The 25670-nt window shown below is 42.3% G+C and overlaps 1 protein-coding gene, 1 long non-coding RNA gene and 1 pseudogene across 2 annotated transcripts; 1 reads left to right on the forward strand and 2 right to left on the reverse strand.

Annotated features, from left to right (window-relative positions):
• Positions 1 to 11150: 11150 nt before the first annotated feature.
• LOC131234550 (uncharacterized) lies at positions 11151 to 12207 on the forward strand. Its single transcript, XM_058231488.1, has 3 exons — positions 11151 to 11573; positions 11651 to 11797; positions 11872 to 12207. Exons 1-3 carry the CDS (start codon positions 11151 to 11153, stop codon positions 12205 to 12207), a joined length of 906 nt encoding a protein of 301 aa, XP_058087471.1.
• Positions 12208 to 15659: 3452 nt separating this feature from the next.
• On the reverse strand, positions 15660 to 24737 carry LOC131235079 (large ribosomal subunit protein eL6-like; annotated as a pseudogene).
• LOC131235080 (uncharacterized) lies at positions 16375 to 16909 on the reverse strand. The gene is made up of 2 exons (XR_009165924.1): positions 16732 to 16909; positions 16375 to 16643 (listed from the first exon to the last, which is right to left on the reverse strand). It is a non-coding gene; the product is annotated as an uncharacterized LOC131235080 (long non-coding RNA).
• Positions 24738 to 25670: the final 933 nt, after the last annotated feature.

Below are 25670 nucleotides of genomic sequence, written 5' to 3' on the forward strand. Positions count from 1 at the left end.
GTGACTCGTCCATCTCCTGAATCATATCATCATGTAATTCAGGGGAGTGGTCCAAACATGTCTCACAAGAGATAGAAGGGTTGGTTGTAATGAGCTCATCCACTTTTAAATCAGATATGTCAGGTGAGTGGAATAGCTCATTATGACCGCTCACTTCATGCACTTCTTGATCATTGACCTAGACCAAACTTGAGATTAATTCCAGGGGAACTGGGGCTGCACATTTATGATTGTCATCCCAATACTCATCATATTCTAGTTTAGTGCAGTGCACATTTGGGATGGGATCACTTTCCTCGCATTCTATTCCCAGATTGGGTTGAGGTTCACATAAACCAACCTCTCCCTCATCATTGAAATCTAGTGTATCTTGTGAGTGAAGTATATCATCATCATTATATTTGAAAGACACCCATGTATCTCCACCATTCTTTTGAACAGTCATTGAGATCGACTCATCGGGGAATTGAACCGTATGCTCATTAATGGAATCCAACTCCTCATTCCAAATTTCAGATTTCTTCAAAAGCGAGTGAGGATCACTTTCCTCGCATTATATTTCTGGATTGGATTGTAGTTGGGATGAGCAAGCTCCTCTATCCTATCGAGGCGCGAATTGAGTGCTTCCATTGATTTTCTAATTTCAGCAAGACACTCCATGTTATGCTGAAATGAATTCTCTTGGATCGTTTCTGGTTGGTTCTCAAAGGTAGGGTATCCAAGAGAATAATCATTACAACATGTTGTTGGTTCATCTTCCTAGTTTTGATGGTTCCACTGGTTATAGTCATACTGATCATATATGGGAGAACATGATGGTTGATAATAATCCTCATTCCCATAATTATGATTGTATACAGACCTATTAGCCGATGGAGCATAACGTTCTAGTCGGTTCTCAATGTCGGTTCTCGATGGAGAAAAATCTTGATGTATACGTTGAATTCCAAAACCCTCATGCATTCCCTAAAACTGCTTATCCATCTCAGCATAGACACGTACCCAAGCTTCCATGGTGAACCTTAATTCTGATTCTAATCCTAGAAGAAAATAAAAAATTCCTATAGCAGTACAAAAAGTAAGAGGAGAAGTTAGAAGGATGTTACCAAATGAGAAGTTCCTATGTTAAGATCCTGTAAAAGAAAACAAAAGAGATTAGTTTCTAAAATAGAAAGTCTAAAGTTAGAAAGTTCCTATAATTGAAATAGGAAGTTAGTTTTTTTAAAAAGGAAAGTTCCCTAAACCTAGAAGCTAAGTTAATTTCTAAAAAGAAGACCCAGAATTAGAAAGTTTCTAAAATAGAAAATCTAAACCTAAAATTAAAAAGTTTCTAAAAATAAACTAATTCTTAAAAAGGAAAGTTTCCAAAAATAAAATAAAGAAAAGATGAGTTAGTTTCTAAAATTAGAAAGAATTTCTAAAAAGGGAAATAACTAACCTAGTTTCTAAAAACAAAAGAGGAAAGTTTCTAAAAATAAACTAGTTCCAAAAAATAGAAAAATACTAGAATTAGAAAATTTTCAAAACTCAAACCCTAATTCAAAAAATAAAAAAAGTAGAGGAATTAGAAAGGGATTACCAATTTAGAAGTTTATGTCAGGATTCTACAAAACAGGAAAACAGGTTAGTTTCTAGAAATCAGAAAAATCTAAACCTAAAGTTAGAAAAATCCTAATCTTAAACTAATCCTAAAACTAGTTAATCTTAGAAAAACGTAACCGTCAATCCCCGGCAACGGCACCAAAAACTTGTTCACTCACCAAGTATAGAGTTGTGATGTAGTAATAAACTCAGTGAGACCGAGGTCGAATCCCAAGGGACTGAAACCTGTACGTAATCTGAAAATAACTAAAACTAGAACTAGAAAAAGATGAAATCTAAATCAGGTGGATTTGAGGAAATAATTGTGAATAGATTAATTAAAAACTAATAAAAATAAAGGTGGGAACTAGGGTGCCAAGGATCCACTTGTAGCAATTGGGAAGTTACCTTGTATTGATTCAAGGACACAACTGGAATCAGAGTCTCATCCTATCCAATTGGTAAGAAGAGATTTGTCAGATCTCTGAATGTCTCATGGATCTAATCATCAACAGATACGATTGGTGTAGATTTGGAAGTGATTCTATCACCTAACCATGCCCAGGAGACTATGGCAAACAATAGCAATTTACCAATACCATAGTCAATCATAAGAGAATTGTGAAAGTTAGCCGTCACCCAACCATGCCAAGGAGACAATGGTGAACAACAGGGCCTCCTAAGTTCACAATCTCAATAATAGAAAGAACATACTCAAAGCTATTGTGGATCTACTGTAATTTGAGTCACAATAAACCATTAAAAACTAAAAGTATTCCTTAATAATCAAACTAAAATCCACAAGAGTTCAATAACCATGAATCAAAGCAAAGCTAACAACCCAATCACACTACCAGCTTCACCTCTTAGCCCTAGCTAAGAGGTTTAGCCTAGCAACATGATTAGCCTACACCTTAAAAGAAAGAAAAAATAAAACAAAAAAATAAAAATAAAAAAACCCTGCAAACTCTACTCTCCCTCTTGTGCACGTCCAAGGGATTTGGATCCCCAAGTCGATATATCCCCGCTGCTCTCCACTCTCTCCCTTTATAGACATCTATAATGAGGTCGGTTGCTGCTTGAGTTAGTGGATAAGATGTTTTTAGAAGCTGCCTCCACAAATATTTACGCAGCCAGCAAGTCGTTGTGAAGCCGGATGCGCATACGGTTTTCGCACCGAAAACACAGGCAAATACCCCCATCTTCCCTTGCTTTCTGTTGAAAAGGGGAACGTCCCGTGAGATGTTTTTGAGCACCCTACATGATGGACGGTTCAGATCACTGGTCCGATCACTGCCATGGACGCATAAGCAGCCGTGAAAATCGGTGACTTCCGGACGCACGTCCTGCGTATGCAATACGCTGTTGGAGTCGGTGGTGTCAGTGGGACCCATGATCGAATTCTAATGAAAAATCTACACTGTCCATTAGAATCACAAGAAAAAATCAGTCAGAGATGGCTAGTTTTGAATTTCTTCTGACGTGACCCACTTAATTTTCTATTTTACCGTCCGTCCTCTGTTTGAATGGTTGAAATCCGATTCACGTTATCTTCTATAATTCCTCCACCTAAGAGAGGGTCAAGCCCCCCTCTAGGACACATTGGACGGTCCAAATCATGAAAAAGGATGGTGGATGGGGCCCACTGTCAAAACCCAATCGCAAGCATGTCCGTCATTGGACGTTTTTGGCACTATTTGGATGTTTTGTACAAAAAATAGGTGGGGCCCACTTCTGATGTCATTCTCGGAGATCTACTCTGTTCATCCTCTTCTTAATAACGTGTAAGCCCATGAGTCAAAGTATGAAGTAGATCTGAACACTAGGTAGGCCACACCATCCACATGTGATGAGTCACTACCCATCGTTGAAGCAAGCCAATTCTCAGTTACGTGCATGGATATGGAGTTCATTATATTTACAAATTTGCCACTCTCCCTTTTAGAAACGTCTATCGTTCGTTTCTCCCTACTGTACCATCCCAAAGAAGTGAAATTTGACAGGTATCCACCGTTTTTCATGCTCTTTCCATCGTTTCAGTTTGGGTCTTGATCTCCCAAGGATGTCCAAGATGCTTTCTTAATGGTTATTGTTTGATCTTATCCATCGGGTCACTTACACACTGATCCAAGGGCTAAATTTTGACGTGTACGGTTAATTTGTGGTCCCTTGGCCATGTATGAAGTTTTGAGCCGAACGGATGGTGGGAACCCCATGATCTTGCATTCTGGACCAATTTTGGGCTACTTGAGCTTCAGTTTCCTGATTTTCTCGGATCTCTGGCATGTAAATCTGTCGATCTCAGTCCCCTATAGTCCCGTCCATTGCCTTGGTAATTCCTAAGAGTTAAATCCATACTTTTAACATCCTTTTCGGTCCAGGCTCGTAAATACACCTTGCACCAAAAACAAGATTAAAGTAGGGCGTTAAGCATTATCATGTACGTAAAATCAAGTAATAATTAAGGTCTAATATGCAATATTTGACCCTCAACAGGCGGCCATGGGTGTCCTTGACGGTCATAGAATAGATGGGCGGATCATTCAAGTGAAGGTGGCAAAACCAAGAGTTGCCACCTATCAGTCGGCCCCCTTTCCAAGCAACAGACCCAATAACCCTCTTTCGCCCCCTCTGCGACCCATTTCTTAGGAAACCTTCTCCTTCATTGGTATTTTTTGGCATCCACAAGGAGAGAGTCACAGATCGGCCCCTAGCTAACCCCCATGGTTGAGGAGGAAAATTTTAAAACAGTTGCAGATAAGAATGCAGTTACCTCCAGACGAGAGCAGCTGAAGCTAGCTCTGGTCGCCCGTGCAGGGAACTCCTTAGTTTCAGTTACTCATATCTCAGGATTAATGAGGCAATCCCGATTTCAAAGCTCAGCAGTTGATATTGTTAGAATTTCACCAACTCACTTTCTCTTAACTTTCGAATCTGACAAGGAGCTGACCCTTTTCAAGACTGATTAATCAGCTCTCCACGAATAGATGGGCATAGGGGAGATATCCCCTTGGCCGTCGTCAGATACATTTGGGTCCAAAGGTCTTTGGGTGAGACTCTTCGGGATACTTGCGCACACCTAGATCGAATCCGTCCTTCTTGATCTTGCAAGCTACTTCGGATGTGTCACCATGATTGATCAAAACAGCAGATATGACATTTTTCAAATGTTTGCCAGGATAAAGATTCGGTTCAATCCAGAAGTGAATTTGCAGAGGATTTTAAAGCTGGTAGTAGGAGATGAGATTTTCCCGGTCACGGCGGTTCTTAAACATATTAATGTGGCTGCACGTTCTCCTCCTACGTTCAACCCTTATTCGAACTCGGAGAAGGATGGTGTGAAGGCTGACGAGAGCACGTGGGACTGGGTGATCAGGCGTTTCTCGCCAGCAATTGTGAACACAGGTAACTGCAGTCCAAATGTTTGTTTAAATGATAGACAAAATTCTAACCTCAATGGCAACCTGCTGCTGACGGGCCCCACGTCGCAGAGTCCTACTAAATTGGAATCTAGCCTAAGACAGGTACAGCAGTCTCGCTCGTTGGCCATGGCTAAGACGTTTCATGATGTGTATTTCAGCCCGAACTATCGAGATTTTGGTGATTAGCACCAAGCTTTAGGGATCTTGAGAGACAGCTCTACCCAGAAGCAGGATCCAGCCCCCTAGACCTAGCCACCCCTCCCCCTTGAACCCTCTGCCAGTGCACTCACCCTCAAAGCCTTTCCTTCCAGCTGCCTCCCCCAATGCCCCATCCGACTACATTCCTTAGGTAAGTCCAGCAACCCTCTCAGACTAACCAAATGGATAGTACTCCTCACATTATGAACCCTCTATCTGCAATAGAGCTCGGCCATCCCCGTTCATATCCAAACCATCTACCCCTAGATAAACAGCTCCCTGAATCCTTTAGAAGAGGTGATAAGCAGCAACTCCGGACAAGGGCTAGATTAGAAGGAAACTCTCCCAGCAAAAACCTTTCATCTCCTACACTCTAGTCCTTTGACTTCCATCACCCTTTTTCCAGCCCCATTTCAACCCTTCTCTTAGCCCATGACTATATATCCCACCTACCCATTGCTAAGAGCAGCCCCACATCCACCCCTGTTGCTACTGATCTGGCCTCTCCCTCCTTGGAGCAAGATGGACACTGTTTAGAAGTAGATCTTTTCCCTCTTTTTCTCCTTGGAAGCTAGACCCATCGCTGAGCAGGCTCAAAATTCAACAGGCCTAACACCATCAGGAATACTAGGCACTGGAAATCTCATTGAGGAGACGGTCGACCCCATCAGGAATAACCAGGATCATACAACTTTGGCTGCCCCGGAGATTCCTATATTGCCAAGCGAACCTGATCATTCGAGAAGAAGAAGAAGGCTAAAGATTATTTACTCTAAAGGATCATGGGAATCAAGATTGAAAAGATTAAAAAGGAGGGCAGTTAACACAGGTTGTGTTACTGATGGATAAGATTCTCATTTGGAACGCTCGTGGGATTGGAAATGTTAGCACCATTCGTACTACCAAGAGGCTTATCAGGAAGTTCAACCCTCTCATTGTGGCCATCCTAGAGCCTATGATTGGCAACGATAGGAGAGTTGGGACTGGTCTAACGTTGGGCTTCCACAACTCTGTCTCAAATGCTCAACAAGGAGGGAAAATATGGGTTTTCCACAAGCACCTGATTTCCCTCTCGGTCACGATTTCCACTGATCAGTTTATTTCTTTTGCAGCTTCTATCCCAAACTTCCATCAGGTTATCTATCTGACTGTGGTCTATGCCAGTTGTAATAGAATTTAGAGAAGAGCTCTTTGGAGTTCCTTAGCTACCATCTCATCGAATGTTCAATGGCCTTGGGCAGCAGGTGGTGATTTCAATGCGATGTTTTCTTCAGACAAGAGAAGAAGCCGCAAGTCAGGAGATTTGGCCAGTTCGAGAGAGTTTGCAGACGTGATAAATTCTGCCGACCTGATTGATGCAGCCTTTACTGGGAATCGATTCACTTGGTCCAACAATCGAGGCGGGTAGGCTCGTGTTTGGGCTCGGCTGGACAGGGTTCTTCATAATGCAGACTGGTCTTCGGCTTTCCCCTCCTTCCATTTCAACCACCTTCCCCGAGTACAATCGGACCATTCTCCACTCTTGGTTTTCCCGAGCAGACAGTCTAGCGGTCCAAAGTCATTCCATTTTCAGAGCATGTGGAAGCCTAGAATGCAGAGAGATCAGTTCACCCAATGTTTAACATGCTAATCAAGCTCAAGCGTGTTAAAGAGGCCCTGAAATTTTGGAATAAGGTGGTTTTTGGCAATATTACTGCGCAGGTAGAACAAGCAACATCTGATCTACAAGAGGTTGAAAGAGAAATGTAGAATCAGCTAGATGATGATACTGAGAAATTGGAATTGCTTTTGAGATTCTATGATTCATAAGCCAAACTCAGCCATCTTGAAGCCATGGAGGAAGTTTACTGGAGAAAAAAATCCTGTGTAAATTGGTTGGACGTGGGGGATAGAAATACTTGGTTTTTTCATGCGGCGGTAACTGAAAGGCAAAGAAAGACTGAAATCAGGTCCATCAGAACGCTGTCAGGGGAAACCATCTCTGATCCGCAAGCAATTAATCAGGCAACTATTAATCACTTTGCAAATCAGTTCTTGGCTCCAAATGTTGCTGACCGTTTAGGTCTGTTAGATACCATTCCGAATTTAGTCACTCATCAGCAAAACGGAGGGCTGATGGCTGTCTCACTTTGCAAGAAGTTCATCAGGCCGTCCTTGCCATGCTAGCCGACGGTGCAACAGGCCTAGATGGTTTTTCTGGGGCCTTTTATTCTTGATGCTGGAATATTATCACACACAACATCCTTCATGCTGCTACCATCATTTTCTAGGGAGGGGCTATCCCGTGGGCGGTAAATGCGATTCTTATTTGCCTCATACCAAAGTCTCCTTCTCCAAGGAGTTTTGTCGACTTCAGGCCAATCAGCCTCCGTAACTACCTTTACAAAATAATCTCAAAGATCATCTCTAATAGGCTGAGTGACATTTTCCCCTTCTTGATTTCTCCAGAGCAGGGTGCCTTTATTCAAGGCAGAGCTATAGCAGAGCTGTAACGTCTCGAAAAAATCCGTACAAGGACCCAAGTACCACCTTAGGCAGAAATCACCCAGGACCAAAACCTTTAGAAATTAGGTTAATATTAACAAGTGGTAAACTAGAGTACTTGTGAAATTAGTACTAATCACTTTAAATATGATCTGCAAGACCCAAACCGTACTGCATCATTGACGCTACATTACCCTGAAATCTAGAATCCATCCCTAAACCCGGTTGCTCTCGGGAGCATACCGAAACTCCGTATCAGACCTGGACCGCACGTCGAAAGTTCGATGACTGTAAAACTATACAATTATGATCGCATTACTAGACTTGACAACCCCCTCGGAAGTCAAGTCTTAATTGTGTCTAGAAATGCACAACTTGAGCCTGGAGCAAAGTGTGTGAGAAACGTGAATGTCTTTAAAAATGAAATTCGAACTTAAGTAATCTGAGTCGTGTCGCTTGTGGGCCAAATATGAGGATTCAGACCGTTAAATTCAGACCTAAATACACCCTCAGATCAGGAGAAATGTCCCACACATGTCGATGCACTTATGGCCCTGATCGAGTGCCGGTGACCGTTAAACTGAAACTGGTCCGCCACGGCTGATTTGCAAACCCGATCGGAACGAAAACTCAGCCTGACCTAGATCCATGGTTAGGGAGCTTAAGTCCGACCGTACGTGGAAAAGGGGCCACCAGAAGTGCTCCGTTGGGCTGAAACAGACACCATTTGGATATAACCTAAGTATATGTTGGCCCTGGGCCATCAGTCTTGGGCCTATATAAGGACCTTAAACCCTCTCTCTCTCACCTCATACGAATTTGAGAAACCCTAGGGGAGAGAGGAGAGAAAAGAGAAGAGAAAAGAAAGAAAGTGAGAGTGAGAGTTGGAGATTCTTCCTGGGGTTCGATCTCGCTATTCTACGCACTCAACCACCATTCCTGTATCGTTATACAGGCGATTCCAATTCCGTTCATAGGTAAGAAAACCTAACCCTAATCTGTTTTTAGGTTTCAGATAGTGTGAGTTATGAAATAGCTAACCTAATTCATGCTATAGGTTGCCAATCCGCTGTTGACAAAGACTGAGTGTCTAAAACGAATCCGTTACGTGTTTACCGGTGTAAGGTACGAACTATAAATGTATAGGTTATGATTTTCAAGGCTTTCAATGTTGGTTAATGGTTTATTACTGATGTGGGTGCTATTTCACATGTCATATGCGATGTTTATTTCGCGTTTTAGATATATATGAACTATATGGAGTTTGGTGTATTCCATGTATTCGTAGAAAAGATCGTATACGTATGGAATTTGAAAGTGTGTTTACCATGATTAATTGTCATTGGTTTATACTAGTTGTATGTGTAACAACTCCTTGGCGAAAGGATTTGTCCTTGTAAATGTTATGGCCAACATACATTATGTATGTTAAAAAGGTGTAGTCTAAGTATTTGTAAAAATGTCTGAATCAGTAAGTACTTGGCATCAGGTACTTTATATGAGTGTTGAGATAGGATTCTTAACTACCTTGACTATGTGTATGATTTCCTCCATACAACTTATATTATACTGTCTGTTTTACTTATGAAATGCGCATGTGTGAATCCTGTGTATGTTGTATTTCATAACATGCTCAAATAGTTGTAAGATTGAAATTATGTGTTTATTACTGCTTTGACTATTTCATACGAATGCTTATTGAAATTGGATATGGTTGGGACTACGATATAGTCCAAGCAATCGGTAACAGGCACTGAATAGGTGGCTAAGGTTGTTTCACCACAGAAGACGTGTTCGATGAATCCCAGCCGTACTTGGGATGTCGGCAGTGGTTAGGCCACACGGAGTGCTTACGCACTTCATGTCGATCAACTTAATGTGTGCTCGTACTAGTCAAGCTCGTCAAGTAACCCGATTGACCCGATGTATGTTCACCATGTATGGACGTTACTGCTTAAATTTAATGTACCAAATTTACCAGTGAAAATCCCTTTAACCTTGGTACCTCGATCTGCTATGACTCATGAGCCGGGCATGGTGGAATGGGACACCGTGGTCGAGCTGTCGGCCTACGTTGGGGTGATGAGACTCCCCGTAGTGTTCAGTGAGCAACACAGCTTCGTGAGCCGAATACGGTGGTATGAGACACTGTATTCGAGCTGTCGACCTGCACTGATAAGGTGACGAGCCCTTTGTAGTGACCTTGAATGTACTCTAAGACCGCGTAGAGGCGACGAGCCCATACGTAGCAACGAGAGTACAAACTAAGCCTACACTGATAAGGTGACGAGCCCTTTATAGCGACCTAGAACCGTAACATCGTATGAGATTTACTAGGATTGACGACCCTAGAATGAATCATCATCTGGGAATTGATATAAGAGAGGTACCTTAGCTTCCCAATCCTGCTGTATGAAAAGGATTAATAAGAACTTGGTAATCACATTCATGCACTGCACTGCATGTGCTGTTTGGCGTTGGGCAGAGGACTGAGGAAGTAACTGACATGCGCGACCGTTAAATGAAGATTGCAGAGGGAGTGCGGGCGAGGGCATGCATCATTTATACATACCATTCTTGTATTAATCAGAGTACTTAGGGATGTTTGATTGTATTATTTTATCATTACTGCTTGACTGAATTGAGAACATGTTAACCTTTGCTTTATTATTCCACTGAGTTGATCACTCACTCCCACGTTACAGGACGGTGTTTTAAACACTAACCAGACTCTATCTTAGTTGCAGATGGAGACCCGACGGATGAGGCAGAGATGGATTTCGTAGGTGATGAGGATGCTTTCTCATATATGCAGTATTCAGGCGGGTTCATATAGATCGTTCTGATCGACGGGGCTTCAAGGTTATACTTGTAGTGGACTATTACATTTTGACATTTTGTATTTGAAATAATACATGTAATTATTAACCTGGCAATGCATACATACTTTGGGGACCTATATTGGTTTATAAAGTTATACATATTCGTTTCAGTCTTCTGCTTGCGTATTATAATTGTCCCTGGATTATGTTTTGCTATTTTGGCTTAATCTCATTCATGTTTTACGCACTAATACAGACAACATACAACCATCATTAAATATGTTGCATAAGTGATGTTTTGGAACTCAGGAGTTGGGGTTCTACTCGACCCCTGATTTTCAGGGCGTTACAAGAGCACGTTGCGCTAGCTCAAGAATTGTTTAGAGATATCAACAGGAAGACTCGGGGAGGAAACATTGTGATGAAAGTCGACATAGAGAAGGCTTATGACAAAGTAGACTGGGGCTTCCTGAAGAAAGTTTTAGCTCATTTTGGTTTTAGCCCAGATTCGATTGGTTTAGTGGAAAGGTGTTAGAGCAGTGTTTAGTTTTTGGTCCTGATAAATGGGCAGATGAATGGTGTCTTTAAGTCCCATAGAGGGTTGAGGCAAGGAGACCCGCTATCTCCTGTGCTGTTTATCTTAATGGCAGAGGTCCTGAGCCGCGGTTTGAAGATGCAAGTCACTCAAGAGTCTATTCTCCCGTTCAAGCTTGGAAGAGGGTGCCCTGTTATCTCGCACTTGCTTTATACAGATGATACACTGCTTTTCCTTAATGGCAGTGTCACCTCAATGAGGGTCACGAAGGAGTTTTTAGACGACTACCAGGTGGGGTTTGGCCATTCCATTAATTTCAATAAGAGCTCTTTCATTTGCGGTAGCTCCTTATCGCCAGCTAGGATTAGAACTGTAGAGCGGGCCAGTAGCATCTCTAGAGTAGCCTCCCCTTCCGCCTATCTCGGGGTGCCTTTGGTGATCAGCAAGTTCAAAGCAGTGAATTTTCAGCCGCTAGTGGAGAGGGTAAAGGCCAAGATTTCGAGTTGGAAAGCCAGATTTCTTTCTAAGCAGGTAGAATGGTGTTAATTCAGAATGTGTTATGCAGTATTCCTATCCATTCTCTAGTAGTAGCAAATCTTCCAATGCAGGTTTTGTCAGCCCTGAAAAAGAGGATAGGTAACTTCCTATGGGGGTGGTTAGAGGGTAAACGCAAGTTACATTGGCGTAGGTGGAAAGCGAATGCGGTTCCAAAAGAGGAGGGTGGCCTGAATATTCATAGGTTATCAGATATTATGGTTGCTTTCAAGTATATGATGGCCTGGACCTTTAAGACAGTAATAGCCACAGCTTGTGGGCTCAATTCATGAAGGTGAAATATGTGCAAAGTGGTAGCGCTAACGGGCAGCAGAATACTCCAGCCTTCGCTTCTCCCATGTGGAAAAAGATTGTCCAGCTCTTCCCAAGGCTGGATGAGGTAGTGCAGATTCAGCTTAGAGCAGGCGACAACAATTTGTGGTCCTCAAATTGGACAGGCCTAGGACCTCTCCAGAGGATTGACGGTATCCAAATCCCGCCCGACCTCCGTAATATGAAGATAAACCCCTTCCTGGGTAGAACAGGCCGGTTGCCTCCTTTGGCGGTGCTAAATATCCTTCCCCAAGCCGTCACAGACCTGATTTTTCAAGCTGGCTACTACATCTCTTAGGGTCCTGATCTTCCTTTCTGGCCGTTCACACCTTCCAGTCAGTTCACAATTCGTTCGGCATGGGAATTGTGTAGAAGAAGTCAACCATGCATGTTTTGGGCCAGGCGAATTTGACATCCTCTTCTCCTCCCGAAAATATCAATCCTGGTTTGGAAGATTCTGATGAGAGCGATCCCTGTCAAGATGGAAATCCAAGTAAAAGGAATCCAAATGGCTCCCAGGTGTGTGTGCTACAAGGGTGATTCGTCTTCAGTCAATCCGAGTAGAGGATGTGAACCATCACACATCTCTTCATTCATGGTGACATGGCGTGATCGGCATGGAACAACATCAACACCCACTGTGGTATTGTAATCCAGGAGGCCTCTTCGGTCGGGTAGCAGCTTTCACAGTGGTGGGCTGTGGCGGCAACTGACAGATCATCCTCGCTGGCTATAAAATCAGCTCCGTGCGTGCTCCTCTGGGAGATGTGGAGAGCAAGGAATGCTGCAATTTTCGATGACAAGATCCCCTCCTCGCACAGCCTTTCCTCACGTATCTTCTGGTAGATCAGGTACTTTTAGAACAAGATGGAGCTTCGGTCGGCTCCTATCTCCCTGCTTCAAGTGTTGCGGCAGCAAGAGCACAGCTCCAGGCCCAAATGCTCGGTGGTCAAATGGTCTCGCCTGCCTGAAGGTTGGATCAAGATCAACATTGATGGATCCTCCCTCGGAAATCCAGACAGATCGGGTGGTGGGGGTATTGCCAGAGACAGTTCTAGCGCTTTTCTTTTCGCTTTTGCAGAGGGCTATGGGACTAGATCTAACAGTCATGCTGAACTCAGGGCCATCCATGATGGCCTGAGATTTAGCATTAGCAGAGGGTTTAACCAAATCATCGTTGAGTCGGACTCGGAATTAGTCATCAACCTCCTTTCGGGTTCTGCATCCCCTGGTTGGAAATGGATTCCTTGGATAACTAGAGTTCATGACCTTTCCTCCCACGCCCATGTACAATTCTTTCACACTCTAAGGGAGGGCAACGCCACGGTAGATGCATTGGCCAGAATGGGTAGTGGCACCCAATCCACGTTTTTTCTCGAACGGAGCAGCGGATAACCCCTCTTCCATCAGAGGCCTTATCTTTTTGGACAAAGTGGGCCTGGGCTCGATTAGAAACATGTAGATTTGTTCAGTCCTTTTTTTTTTCCTTACGATAGGTCGATCTAGATTTTTTCATTTTGGTCATCCCGAAGTAGTGTAAAGCGGATCGTTTGATCATTTTGCAATGAAACATATCGAGTTGTTTAAAAAAAATAAAAATGAAAAGAAGTTTCTAAAGCTACTTTTTATCTCAAATGGAGAGATAGTGAATTTTTAATGAAACATTATAAGAAAATAAGCCTTTCCTCTCAGTTCAAAACTGTGACTAAAAAGTTAAAATCAAGGCCAAATTTTTTAGTTCGATTTTGCCACAATTATTCAAACCGGTGCTACAACTCCATGATTAAGGTTTTAGCCTTGGTTTTCGGCAATTACCTTTTAACCTCATGTCTTCAACTGAGGCTAAAAGAACCTTGTAGCTTTGGTTCACATTAAAATTGAATTTTCTTTTAGAGCTTCCCACATTGCCAAACACTTCCTATAAATAGAGAGAGAGAGAGAGAGAGAGAGAGAGAGCCTCATATGGCATAGAAATAGTTTCATGGGCATAGAAATAGTTTCATGGGTTTAGTTTCATTGCACCATATCATAAAGTGCATCAGAGAGCCTCATATGGCATAGAAATAGTTTCATGGGCATAGAAATAGTTTCATGGGTTTAGTTTCATTGCACCATATCATAAAGTGCATCAATGAATAAATGCCAATCATACCAAGAATGTAGCTAGGGACCAGGTTTTTTAATTCAGCATTTGAACTGGACCACCTGGGGATGGATAATAACCCAATGCTTTTTTAGAATGTATGTTCCTATGTTGGGCTGCCCGGTCCAGTCTTTGAGTACAAGGGCCACGTGTGGGACCCACCTTCTGTGTGTATGTCATCCCACCCATCCAGAAGTGTTGATAGCTGTGCAAGTTGGACACCCCAAACACTAGACCAACCCAACCATCGTGTGGGTCACTACAGGTTTTTAAGTAGCTGTTAATTGTTTTCTATATATAGTGTGGCCCCACCTAATGAATAGAGTTCTTATTTTTTAAGCATCCCCCTATCATTAAGGGCCCACTTAATGTGTTGTTGGATGGAGTACACAACATGGTGGGCCTACATAAGTATAAGCAGGTGAGACTTTTACGTCAAGATGAATAACATTTTACAAGCAGGTGAATCACTATAAGGAAAATCTTATTTCCTGTAGATGGCTCGTTGGTTATAAAATACAGAGAAATGATAGAAAATTCAAAATAATAAAATAATAATAATAATAGAAGAATCTAGATAGCTGAGGCATGTTATCCCCGCTATCTTAAAGATAGATTTTCTCTTTATTGGAAGACAATCCCTAATATGTACTAAGTTTTAGCAAGTATACCCCTGGGATACAACAACTCTTCTCCAAGATGATCAACTTTAATAAGGTACCTTCACGATCTTAATCACACAAACCCAAGAAAGCTCAAACTAAAATTGCCTAGAAAGTTCTCAGAGAGAGGGAAAAAAAAAAAGAAGAAAAAGAAAGGAGATATTTTTGCACGATTTTGCAAAGGAAATGTAGGTAGTCAATAGGGCTCGAGGTGCATATGAGCGGCATATTAAATGCATGTCAGCGCATGTCGGCTCATTAATTTTAGATAAGTGTATAATGACTTTTTGTCTACATATGCATGAGTACAAAACATATGCCTAGAAAACCAAAAGTATCCGATCAAAAACACATCGCACTACACCTCACTTAGGACCACGGCATGCGTGCACGAGGTTGCTTACATAGCTTACCCTTACTTTCCAATATAAAAGATTAGTGTGAGATTTTAATATAAAGACTTTTTCTTAACAACTTTTCAATGTAGGATAAAACTAAACTTAATTAAGTCTTTTTTTTTTTTTTAAGATTTTTCAAATCTCATTTTTTAAATTCTTTTAATCCAACACCGCCAATGATTTAATTTATGGGATAATTAATGTCAAAAACCTATGTTGTAGTTTTTAACATTTGTAAACACTCCCCCTATGATTTGAATGATCGCAATTGCCTCCTTTACAATTTTAGATTCATTGCAAATTTTGACGCATGGTCAATTAGTGTTGTCATCTTCAGAGAATGACTGTTTTACCCTATTTGGCATTTAACTAGCTAGTGGAAGATGACTAGGCCTACCATAGTGGATTTTTGTCATCGAACTCTTTTTCTTTTTTTTTTTGAATATTAGATGAAATCTATTGCAAACAAGAGTAGCATAAAACATAATCAAGGGGTTTGCCACCAATCAAAACAAAAACAGTACTATTGCAACATTTCACTGAAATCAAACAAAATTCCTGACAAGGAAATAATCCTAACATTTCTGTAGGGTCTCGTTTAGAAAACAAGCTCATGTGGTTCCATGCCTGACCTAAGAGAGAACCTGGCAACCAAGTAAGCCTTCAAATTTGGGATTGCCTCAATGCACTTGATCAGCTGATCTCACTACAAGAAAAAGAGGTTTTAGCCTCAGTTCAAAACTGTGGATATAAAGGTTAAAAACTGAAGCTAAATCCTTTAGCCTCAGTTTTGCCTCAGTTATCCAAATCGAGGTTGAAACTCTTGTGGCTAAAGGCTTTAGCCTCAGTTTTAGCAACCGAGGCTAAAATGACTTTTATAGCCTTGATTCTTTAAGTGAAGCTAAAAGAACCTTTTTAGCTTCAGGCTAAATTAAAATTTTAGCCTTCATTATTTCCAACTAAGACCAAATCCAAATTTAGCCTCAGTTGCCTCCAACCGAAGCTAAAACTATTTTTCGCATCAGCTCTCAACAACCGAGGGTAAAACTTTTAGCCACGAGAGTTGTAGTCTCAGTTTATATAACTGAGGCAAAACCGAAACTAAAGATGGATTTAACCTCTTTTGGCATCAACCAAGGCTAAATTCGAATTTTGACCTCATTTCTCTATCAACCAAAGCCAACAATATCATAATTAACAAACGATGAACCTGTGCGTATTTCACCCATTTAACATTTATCAAGACAACAATTAGCACAATATCAACAAAACAATTAATGGTCTATTTAAAGTTTTCAAAATAAAATACAAATGCACATGAACTGCCACATAGCCTTCCACATGAAATGTTTCAGTAAGGTCCCCTTCTGGACCGATCAGATGTCTTCCTTTCCTAGCCACATCTCCTGGTAGATGTCTACAACACCAACCTCACTATCCAAGATCACGCGTCCACTATGTGTGATGTAAAAGCGACCGGGGTGCAATCCATTCCGGTCTAATGTCGCTTCAAGATAGTGGCCATCAGTAACTGCATTTATACAATAAATATAAGTTCAAAATACTCATGTAACATGCAAAATCATTAAAGCATGAAGCAATTCCAGCACAAACTTTACATGATATAAGTGCAGGTCCATCTCATGGCTCCATAAGAGCTGAAAAATATTCGTACAAGGCCTTTCTATCACGATCCATGTTTTTAACATTTTGCCACACCTCAGGTATCATCATCATGATAGCTTCAGGCAGACTTCTGCTAGCACGAACCAAAAGCTCCAAGACGCCATCAAATGCAACTGAGGCTAAAAAGTAGACCTTTCGCTTCGGTTCCCATGCAACCGAGGCTAAAAAGTAGACATTTCGCCTCGGTTCCTATGCAACTGAGATTAAAATATAGACTTTTAGCCTTGGTTCTTATGCAACTGAGGCTAAAAAGTAGACTTTTGGCCTCGGTTCCTATGCAACTAAGGCTAGAAAGTAAACCTTTCGCTTCAATTCCTATGTAACTGAGGCTAAAAAGTAGACCTTTCACCTCGGCTCCTATGCAACTTGATGTGGACACAAGTGCATTCAAGGTGTACCAACGAAGAAAGCGTCAACCACAAGTGCCGTCCTTGTGGATAGGCGACTATTGAGGAGCTGAAGACCTTTCACATGTGATTGGACATATAGAAGACCCCACTTAGGGAAGACACATGTGAAGGAAGATTGGAGAAAGAAGACCGAGCGCCCAAACTTTCTCATACTTATGTTATTTGCGTGTTTTTGACTTAGTTAGGGGTCTTTTAGTAATTTTATGTCTTTATTTGCTTATTCTAGGGGTATTTTAGTAATTTTATGTCTTTATTTGCTTATTTAAGTGGGCTAAAGCCCTAAACACGAATTTCAACTATTGATTAATGAAAAACAAACCCTTTGGTTGCCTCCTTCCTCTCTTCTCTCTAATGGTGCTTCTTCTCTCCCCTTGATCTTCTTCTTCTAATTTCTTCTTGTGCCCCTCCAACTTCCTCAAGGTAATAACTTTCTTCTTTCTATTTTTCAGTTTTGGCTAATTCTTCTTCGATCAAAATCTTAAGAACCGATCTAAACCCTAAATCCCCAAATTCTCAAATCCCTAATCTGAGAAACTTCTTGGTTCTTCGGACTAGTGATCTTCATTGATCGATTGGGTGTGACCATGCAAGATTGAGAGGTCTCATCCCTCGCCGGATCCAACCTAAGTAGTAATTGAATTCCATACTCCATGGTTGTATAGTGATGGCCCGCTCCATTGCATGTTTCCTTTATGATTTTCTCAGTTATGATGATTACTGTTAGAATTTTAGATCATTTATTCCTTTTATTTCCGCTGTTTAATTATCTCCATAAGCATGCATCATAATTAGGGCTGTCCTGCGTCAAATTTGGTATCAGAGACTAGGCTTGCATGGTTTTTGTCTAGATCGAGTTATCAAATTAGGGTTTCGATTTTTAGGTTTAACTTAGGAAAGTTCCAGGTTCAGAAAGTTTTCAATTTTAGAAACTTTCCAATTTTAGAAAGTTCCTAATCTAGAAAATTTCCAGATTTGAGTTGTTTCCTATTTCAACTTAATTGTGTCAGTTCATAGTAGTTTTGCATTCATCGCATTCATTTTGAAAGTCATAACACCTAGTAGTCTAGTTAAGTAGAATTTGGTTCAAGTCTTCATTGTATGCCCACGAGAAGAGGTAGAGGTTTCAGACTTCAACCTACCATGAATAACGGGCAGTTATCTGAGCAACTTGCTCAATTGATACAAAAGATAACCGCCCTAGAAGCGGGTCAAAGGCGTGAGTTTACCCGCCTTGAGAACCAAATTACCACTACCATGACTAAGGTGGAGCAACTAGAGGCGTCCCAAAAGGAAAACTCCACTGTAGGGGAAGATGCGCACTCCCAAGTGGAAGAAATCATTGAAGAACGTGCTGCCACACGTGGTGGTAGTGAGGATAGAGATCGTGGTAACGGTCGTGGTGTGGTGCGAGAGGCACGAGCCACATGTGGTCATCAAGACCGTTATGATCCAGATGAGCGTGCGATGAAGAGTGTGAGAGTTGAGGCCCCGAGTTTTGATCGACGCTTGGATCCCAAGGCGTTCCTTGACTGGGTTGCTAATATGGACCACTACTTTGAGTGGTATGGCATGTCAGAAAACCGTCAAATGCGGTTTGCTAAGATGAAGCTTGTGGGTCAAGCCAAGCTCTTCTGGACTAACACCGAGCGTAGGATAGAGAGAGTTGGTAGAGCCCCTATCACACATTGGTATGAGATGAAAGAGAAGTTAAAGGAGAAGTACCTTCCTCTCTCATACCGTCAGAAGCTCCTTGACCAATGGCAATCCTTACGCCAAGGGTCAATGCCTGCCGCTGACTACATCGCTAAATTTGAAGAGTATGTGATGCGATGTGATATCCGAGAAGACCCTCTAGTAACGCTCTCGCGTTTTAAGACGGGCCTTTGTGTGAATCTTCAGCGCGAGCTTATTACTCGGCCCTTAACGGACTTAGATGAAGCATATCAAGTCGTGCAGGAGTTAGAGCAATATCTGAAGGCTCCTGTCGTTCGTCGTTTTGAGTCCCGAGACTCCAATGCTAGATCTAGTCCCCAAGGAACTAGACCTAATATTGGTAATCAACCTAGGGCACAGGCGACCATTCCGCCTAGGCCTAGGGAGGACAAGGGCAAAGGGGTTCTTGGTGCCGGTCCTAGTAACATGAGCTAAGTGAGGTGCTATGAGTGTGGCAACCTTGGCCACATGTCTAATCAGTGTCCTACGAAGAGCCGTGGGAGAGCCTTAGTTATAGGCGAGTCCCACGAGGGTGGAGATGACCAGGGTGATTATGAAGTTGAAGAGTATCACCCTGAAGGAGGACTTACTGATGAAGAAGAAGTGGATGGAGAAGCAACGCTTGCAGTAGTCAGGCGTGTGTTAGCTCAGTCTAGAAGTAGTGCTGACTGGCGTCGAAGCACTATCTTCTACACTATTGCTAAGTGTGGTGAAAAGAATTGTAAGGTGATAGTGGACAGTGGAAGTTGTCAGAATGTGATTTCCACTAGCACCTTAGATCACTTAAAACTGAAATCCACACCTCATCCAGACCCGTATAAAGTTTCTTGGGTTGACAAGACATCCCTACCTGTCACCCAGCAATGTCTAGTCCCTATCGAGTTTGGGTCATACAAAGAGTCCCTGTGGTGTGATGTTTTACCAATGGATGTGGGACATGTTATCTTAGGTAGACCGTGGCTATTCGATAATGATGTCACGATCTTTGGCCGTTCGAATGCGTGTACTTTTATGTATAATGGTAAAAAGATCAAACTTAATCCCATGCCACCTGAGAATACACTAGGGAAGAAGAAGGATGAGAAGGCAAGTGAGCCTAGAGAAATGGAGAAATCCAAACCTAAGTCTTTACATATAATCAGCGCAAGAGAGTTTGAAAAAGAGGCTAAGGAGGATTCTATGGTGTATGCCCTTGTGGCTAGAGAAATTACACCTGAGGTTCCATCAGAGTTGCCCTGTGAGGTGACCTCGGTCCTGAAGGAATACAGTGATGTATTTCCTGAAGACTTACCGAATGAGTTGTCACCTATGAGGGACATACAGCATGCCATTGATCTTGTCCCAGGGTCTACTCTACCGAACCTTCCTCACTACAGGATGAATCCTGCAGCGCATGCAGAGTTGAAGAAGCAAGTTGATGAGTTTCTGCAAAAGGGTTTCATCCAAGAGAGTATGAGTCCGTGTGCCATGCCTGCATTGTTGACACCAAAGAAAGACGGCACGTGGCACATGTGTGTGGACAGCCGTACCATAAACAAAATTACTGTCAAGTATAGGTTCCCTATACCTAGACTTGATGATATGCTTGACATGTTGGCCAGGTCCACTATATTCTCTAAGATAGACCTCAAGAGTGGATATCACCAAATCCGTATACGCCTAGGAGATGAGTGGAAGACGGCGTTTAAAACGAAAGATGGGCTGTATGAGTGGCTGGTCATGCCCTTCGGCTTGACTAATGCACCCAGTACTTTCATGCGGGTGATGACACAAGCTTTGAGGCCGTTCATGGAAAAATTCCTAGTGGTGTACTTTGACGATATTCTTATTTATAGTACCACTAAGGAATCACACCTTGAACATTTAAAGAAGGTCTGTAGTGTCCTTAGGAAGGAAAAGTTGTACTCTAATCTTAAGAAATGTGCATTCATGTCTAGCCAAGTTGTGTTCTTATGATTTATAGTGTCATCTGAAGGGATGCGGGCAGACCCTGAAAAAGTCAGGGCCATAGTTGAGTGGCCAGAACCAAGGAACATTCATGAGGTGCGAAGTTTTCACGGCTTAGCAACTTTTTATCGTCGGTATTAGGGGTTTTAGCACGATCATGGCTCCCATTACCGAGTGCATGAAAAAGAGAGAGTTCGTGTGGTCTAAAGCCGCCGTCAAGGCTTTTAAAGAAATTAAGGGCAAGATGGTGGAAGCTCTTGTCATGCGTCTACCTGACTTTTCTAAAGTCTTTGTAGTAGCGTGCGATGCGTCTGGTATCGGTATAGGTGGAGTGTTGAGTCAAGAAGGACACCCAGTGGCCTATTTCAGTAAAAAACTGAATGAGGCAAAACAAAAATACTCCACTTACGACAAAGAATTTTATGCGGTAGTGCAATCCCTGAGACATTGGCGACACTACCTCCTACCGCAAGAATTCGTTTTGTTTGCTGACCATGAGGCTTTGAGATATTTGCATTCTCAGAAGAAACTCAACCCAAGGCATGCCAAGTGGGTAGCGTTTCTTCAGGAATATTCGTTTGTTTTGAAACACAAGGCCGGGGTTGAAAACAAACCAGCGGATGCCCTTAGTAGGAGAGTGGCATTGCTCAACTCCTTGAGTGTAGAGGTAGTCGGATTTGAGCAACTGAAAGATAAATACCCCATATGTCCTTACTTTGGTGGTACTTACGTGTCACTCTCTAGTGACCAGCATATTATGGGTGAATATGTTCTTAAAGATGGCTTTCTTTTCAAGGGAGACAGACTTTGTATTCCCCGTATGTCCCTTCGTGAATTCCTCATCTGGGAGCTTCATTCAGGAGGGATAGCTGGCCATTTTGGTCGTGATAAGACCATTGCCCTCGTGGAAGATCATTTCTATTGGCCAGGCCTCAAGCGAGACGTAGCCAAAGTTTTAGGGCAGTTTCGAACATGTCAGCTGGCAAAGTAAAGAAAGCAAAATACCGGGTTGTCAACGCCATTGCCAGTGCCACATGCTCCGTAGCAGGATATTAGTATGGACTTCGTGCTCGGGCTTCCCAAGACTATAAAAAAGCACGATTCCATTTTTGTCGTTGTGGACCGTTTTTCTAAAATGGCGCATTTCCTCCCATGTTCGAAGACGTCAGATGCGTCTCATGTTGCTCGTATCTTTTTTGATGGTGTGGTGCGTCTCCATGGGTTACCTAAAACCATAATGTCTGATCGTGATGTTCGATTTACTAGCTATTTTTGGAAGACACTGTGGCACATTATGGGAACTCGTTTGCAATTTTCTACTGCTTACCACCCACAAACAGATGGTCAAACTGAAGTGGTAAACCGTAGCCTTGGAAATCTTCTACGTTGTCTAGTGGGTGAACATGTTAAGATTTGGGACCTAATTTTACCAACTGCTGAACTTGCTTATAATGGGTCAGTTAATAGATCTACAGGGTTGAGTCCTTTTGAAATTGTAAGTGGTTATAAACCTAGAATGCCCATAGATCTCTTACCTATGTCTGTTACCCAAAGGTCTTCTGAGTCAGCCGATGCATTCGCACGCCATATTCATGATTTGCATACACATATTAAACAGCGGTTAAATAAGAGTTATGATGATTATAAAGTTTCAGCTGATTCTCATCGTAGAGTGCAAGAATTTCAAAAAGGAGACTATGTAATGGTGCGAATAAGGCCAGAGCGATTCTCTCAAGGATCTGCAAAGAAATTACAAGCGCGTAGTGCTGGACTATTCAAGATATTACAAAAGGTTGGGTCCAACGCGTGTCGGGTTGACCTTCCATCTGAAATGAGCATTAATCCAACTTTTAATGTGGAAGATCTAGTCCGTGCCCATACTCCCATTGTTGATACATCGTCCCTTTCATGGCCTTTTTCTGAGTTTGCTACCCAACCCCTTCCACCCCCTCCTCCACCCATTACCCATAAAGAAGCAATTGAGGAAATCTTGGATGACGAGATAGTATCCACGAGAGATGGGGGTTTCCAAAGGTATCTTGTCAAGTGGAAGAATAAACCATCGTCTGAATTTACGTGACTGTCGGGCGACGCATTGCAGGGTATTGATCCAGATCTACTCGAGCGCTATAAAAGTTTCAACTCGTCGGAGTCGAGTTTTTCTCACCCGAGGGGAATTGATGTGGACACAAGTGCATTCAAGGTGTACCAACGAAAAAAACGTCAACCACAAGTGCCGTCCTTGTGGATAGGCAACTATTGAGGAGCTGAAGACCTTTCACATGTGATTGGACATATAGAAGACCCCACTTAGGGAAGACACATGTGAAGGAAGATTGGAGAAAGAAGACCGAGCGCCCAAACTTTCCCATACTTATGTTATTTGCGTGTTTTTGACTTAGTTAGGGGTCTTTTAGTAATTTTATGTCTTTATTTGCTTATTCTAGGGGTATTTTAGTAATTTTATGTCTTTATTTGCTTATTTAAGTGGGCTAAAGCCCTAAACACGAATTTCAACTATTGATTAATGAAAAACAAACCCTTTGGTTGCCTCCTTCCTCTCTTCTCTCTAATAGTGCTTCTTCTCTCCCCTTGATCTTCTTCTTCTAATTTCTTCTTGTGCCCCTCCAACTTCCTCAAGGTAATAACTTTTTTCTTTCTATTTTTCAGTTTTGTCTAATTCTTCTTCGATCAAAATCTTGAGAACCGATCTAAACCCTAAATCCCCAAATTCTCAAATCCCTAATCCGAAAAACTTCTTGGTTCTTCGGACTAGTGATCTTCGTTGATCGATTGGGTGTGACCATGCAAGATCGAGAGGTCTCATCCCTCGCCGGATCCAACCTAAGTAGTAATTGAATTCCATACTCCATGGTTGTATAGTGATGGCCCGCTCCATTGCATGTTTCCTTTATGATTTTCTCAGTTATGATGATTACTGTTAGAATTTTAGATCATTTATTCCTTTTATTTCCGCTGTTTAATTATCTCCATGAGCATGCATCATAATTAGGGCTGTCCTGCGTCACAACTGAGGCTAAAAAGTAGACTTTTCGCCTCGGTTACTAAGCAACTGAGGCGAGTACGTTGCTAGGTGAAAAATAAACTTTTAGCCTCAGTTCCTTAGCAACCGAGGCTAAAAAACACATTTAGCCTCCATTTTTAAAACCGGGGCTAAAAAATTGAGGCTAAAGGCCTACTTTCTTGTAGCGTGGGCATCCACAGCCTTCTGATCATCCTTCTTCTCTTGTGGAAGGGACCTCGTTTCCTCTTTCTCAGCCTCAAAAAGTTCACCCTGTCCCTTGTTCTTCTTTCTCTTGGTCTCCTTGGCAAAGTATTTGTCATCATACTTTTAAACATCTACACCAGAAATATCAACCTTGGTAGAGGTCGCAATCACGTAAGCCTGATTAACACGCTGCAGGGGAACGCCATTGACCTTAAACGGGCTAGTAACAAGAAGCAGACCCGACGAAAGCTGATTCAGGAAAACGACCCGCTTTCCCATGAATCTACCGGCCAGAATTATCAGAACTGTTCCAGGCGTGATGCTTGCCCTGAGCTTGGTGGGCTTGGGCTTGCGGTGATTTGGAATTGGTTTCTTCACATCATCGGCGGGGTAGAACTTGGGGGGTTTTACCTTGGGAGCGGCGGGCTTGGACTTGGGATCGTGGTGGGGAAAAGATCCACCGTTCTTGGCCTTGATGGCCCACAGACCCCGCTTGTGATACATCTTGGAACGCGAGTATTTGCTGATCCCACGGATCAGATCAGGGTTTCTGCTCATCGTCCTCGGCTTCTTCCCGCTCGGCGCCATTGATGCTGATGGAAATGCCTCAGCCGCTTTTTCTCTGCTTTCGCTCGTTTTGGAGAGGTTGTCATCGAACTCATTCAATGTGGTCTCCCCTGCCATGAAAATGAGAAACTAAAAAAAAATTCATGTTAGTCAACCATCATGTAGCCCACCATGTATATTTGGAGCTTTTAGATGGGTGTCGCCTGCCAGGTAGATTTGGAGGTTTTTGGATGAGTGTGGCCCACGCCATAATTTGATAATCCTGATTCTTTTGCCATCCAATATTTATCACGGAGGGATCCTTCTAAATGGGTTGGATAGCATTTATACATAAGCAGCAGGCCCATGTGGGAAAACAAACTCCTGATTGGCCGAGGAGGGCATTTTTCTCATTTGTTGTAGATTTTTATTTATCACAAGCACGAGAGAGCTGTGTGCAATGATCTAGGCTGGAGGGAGGGTATTTACATTTGTCGGATATCGGAGGGAGATGTTTACAGTTAAATATTTTATTGACCACATGCTTGAAGGTCAATTGAAAGCTGCTAAAGGTCATGTGCCTGTGACAAATAAAAATCTTCAACGAATGACACTTTTCTTCCTAAGAGTTAACTCGGCCAAAATGAGTTGACTCAGTAAACTTCCATTGAGTTTTACTTGGACTCTTGAGAAGTTATCCCAATACTTAACTAATACAAAAGAACCGTCTTAGAAGACTTTAACTCGGTTCTCAATACTCTAAGTTAACTCGTTGAGTTTGGAACTACAAGGTCCTATTTAGAGCTGGGCATCGAGTCGAGTTACATCGAGTTAGGGCTGACCTGACTCAATCCGATTTTGAAATAGGCCTGATCCAAACTTGAACCAACTCAGTACTGAGTCCAACATGCCTGACCCAATCCGAGTCTGGGTCTGGCCTGGACTAATCCAGACCGAGTCCAACCCGGTCACAAGTACCGAGTCCGACCCAGTCACAAGTACCGAGTCGAGTTATCGGGTAACTTGA

This window comes from Magnolia sinica, chromosome 19, assembly GCF_029962835.1.
Source record: "Magnolia sinica isolate HGM2019 chromosome 19, MsV1, whole genome shotgun sequence".
Lineage (NCBI taxonomy): Eukaryota > Viridiplantae > Streptophyta > Magnoliopsida > Magnoliales > Magnoliaceae > Magnolia > Magnolia sinica.

Coding starts and splice junctions, on each gene's coding strand:
- LOC131234550 (XM_058231488.1), top strand. CDS start 11,151: ATGGCAGAGGTCCTGAGCCGCGGTTTGAAGATGCAAGTCACTCAAGAG. Junction 11,574..11,650: donor CCAGATTTCTTTCTAAGCAG/GTAGAATGGTGT, acceptor CTTCCAATGCAG/GTTTTGTCAGCCCTGAAAAA. Junction 11,798..11,871: donor ATAGGTTATCAGATATTATG/GTTGCTTTCAAG, acceptor CAATTCATGAAG/GTGAAATATGTGCAAAGTGG.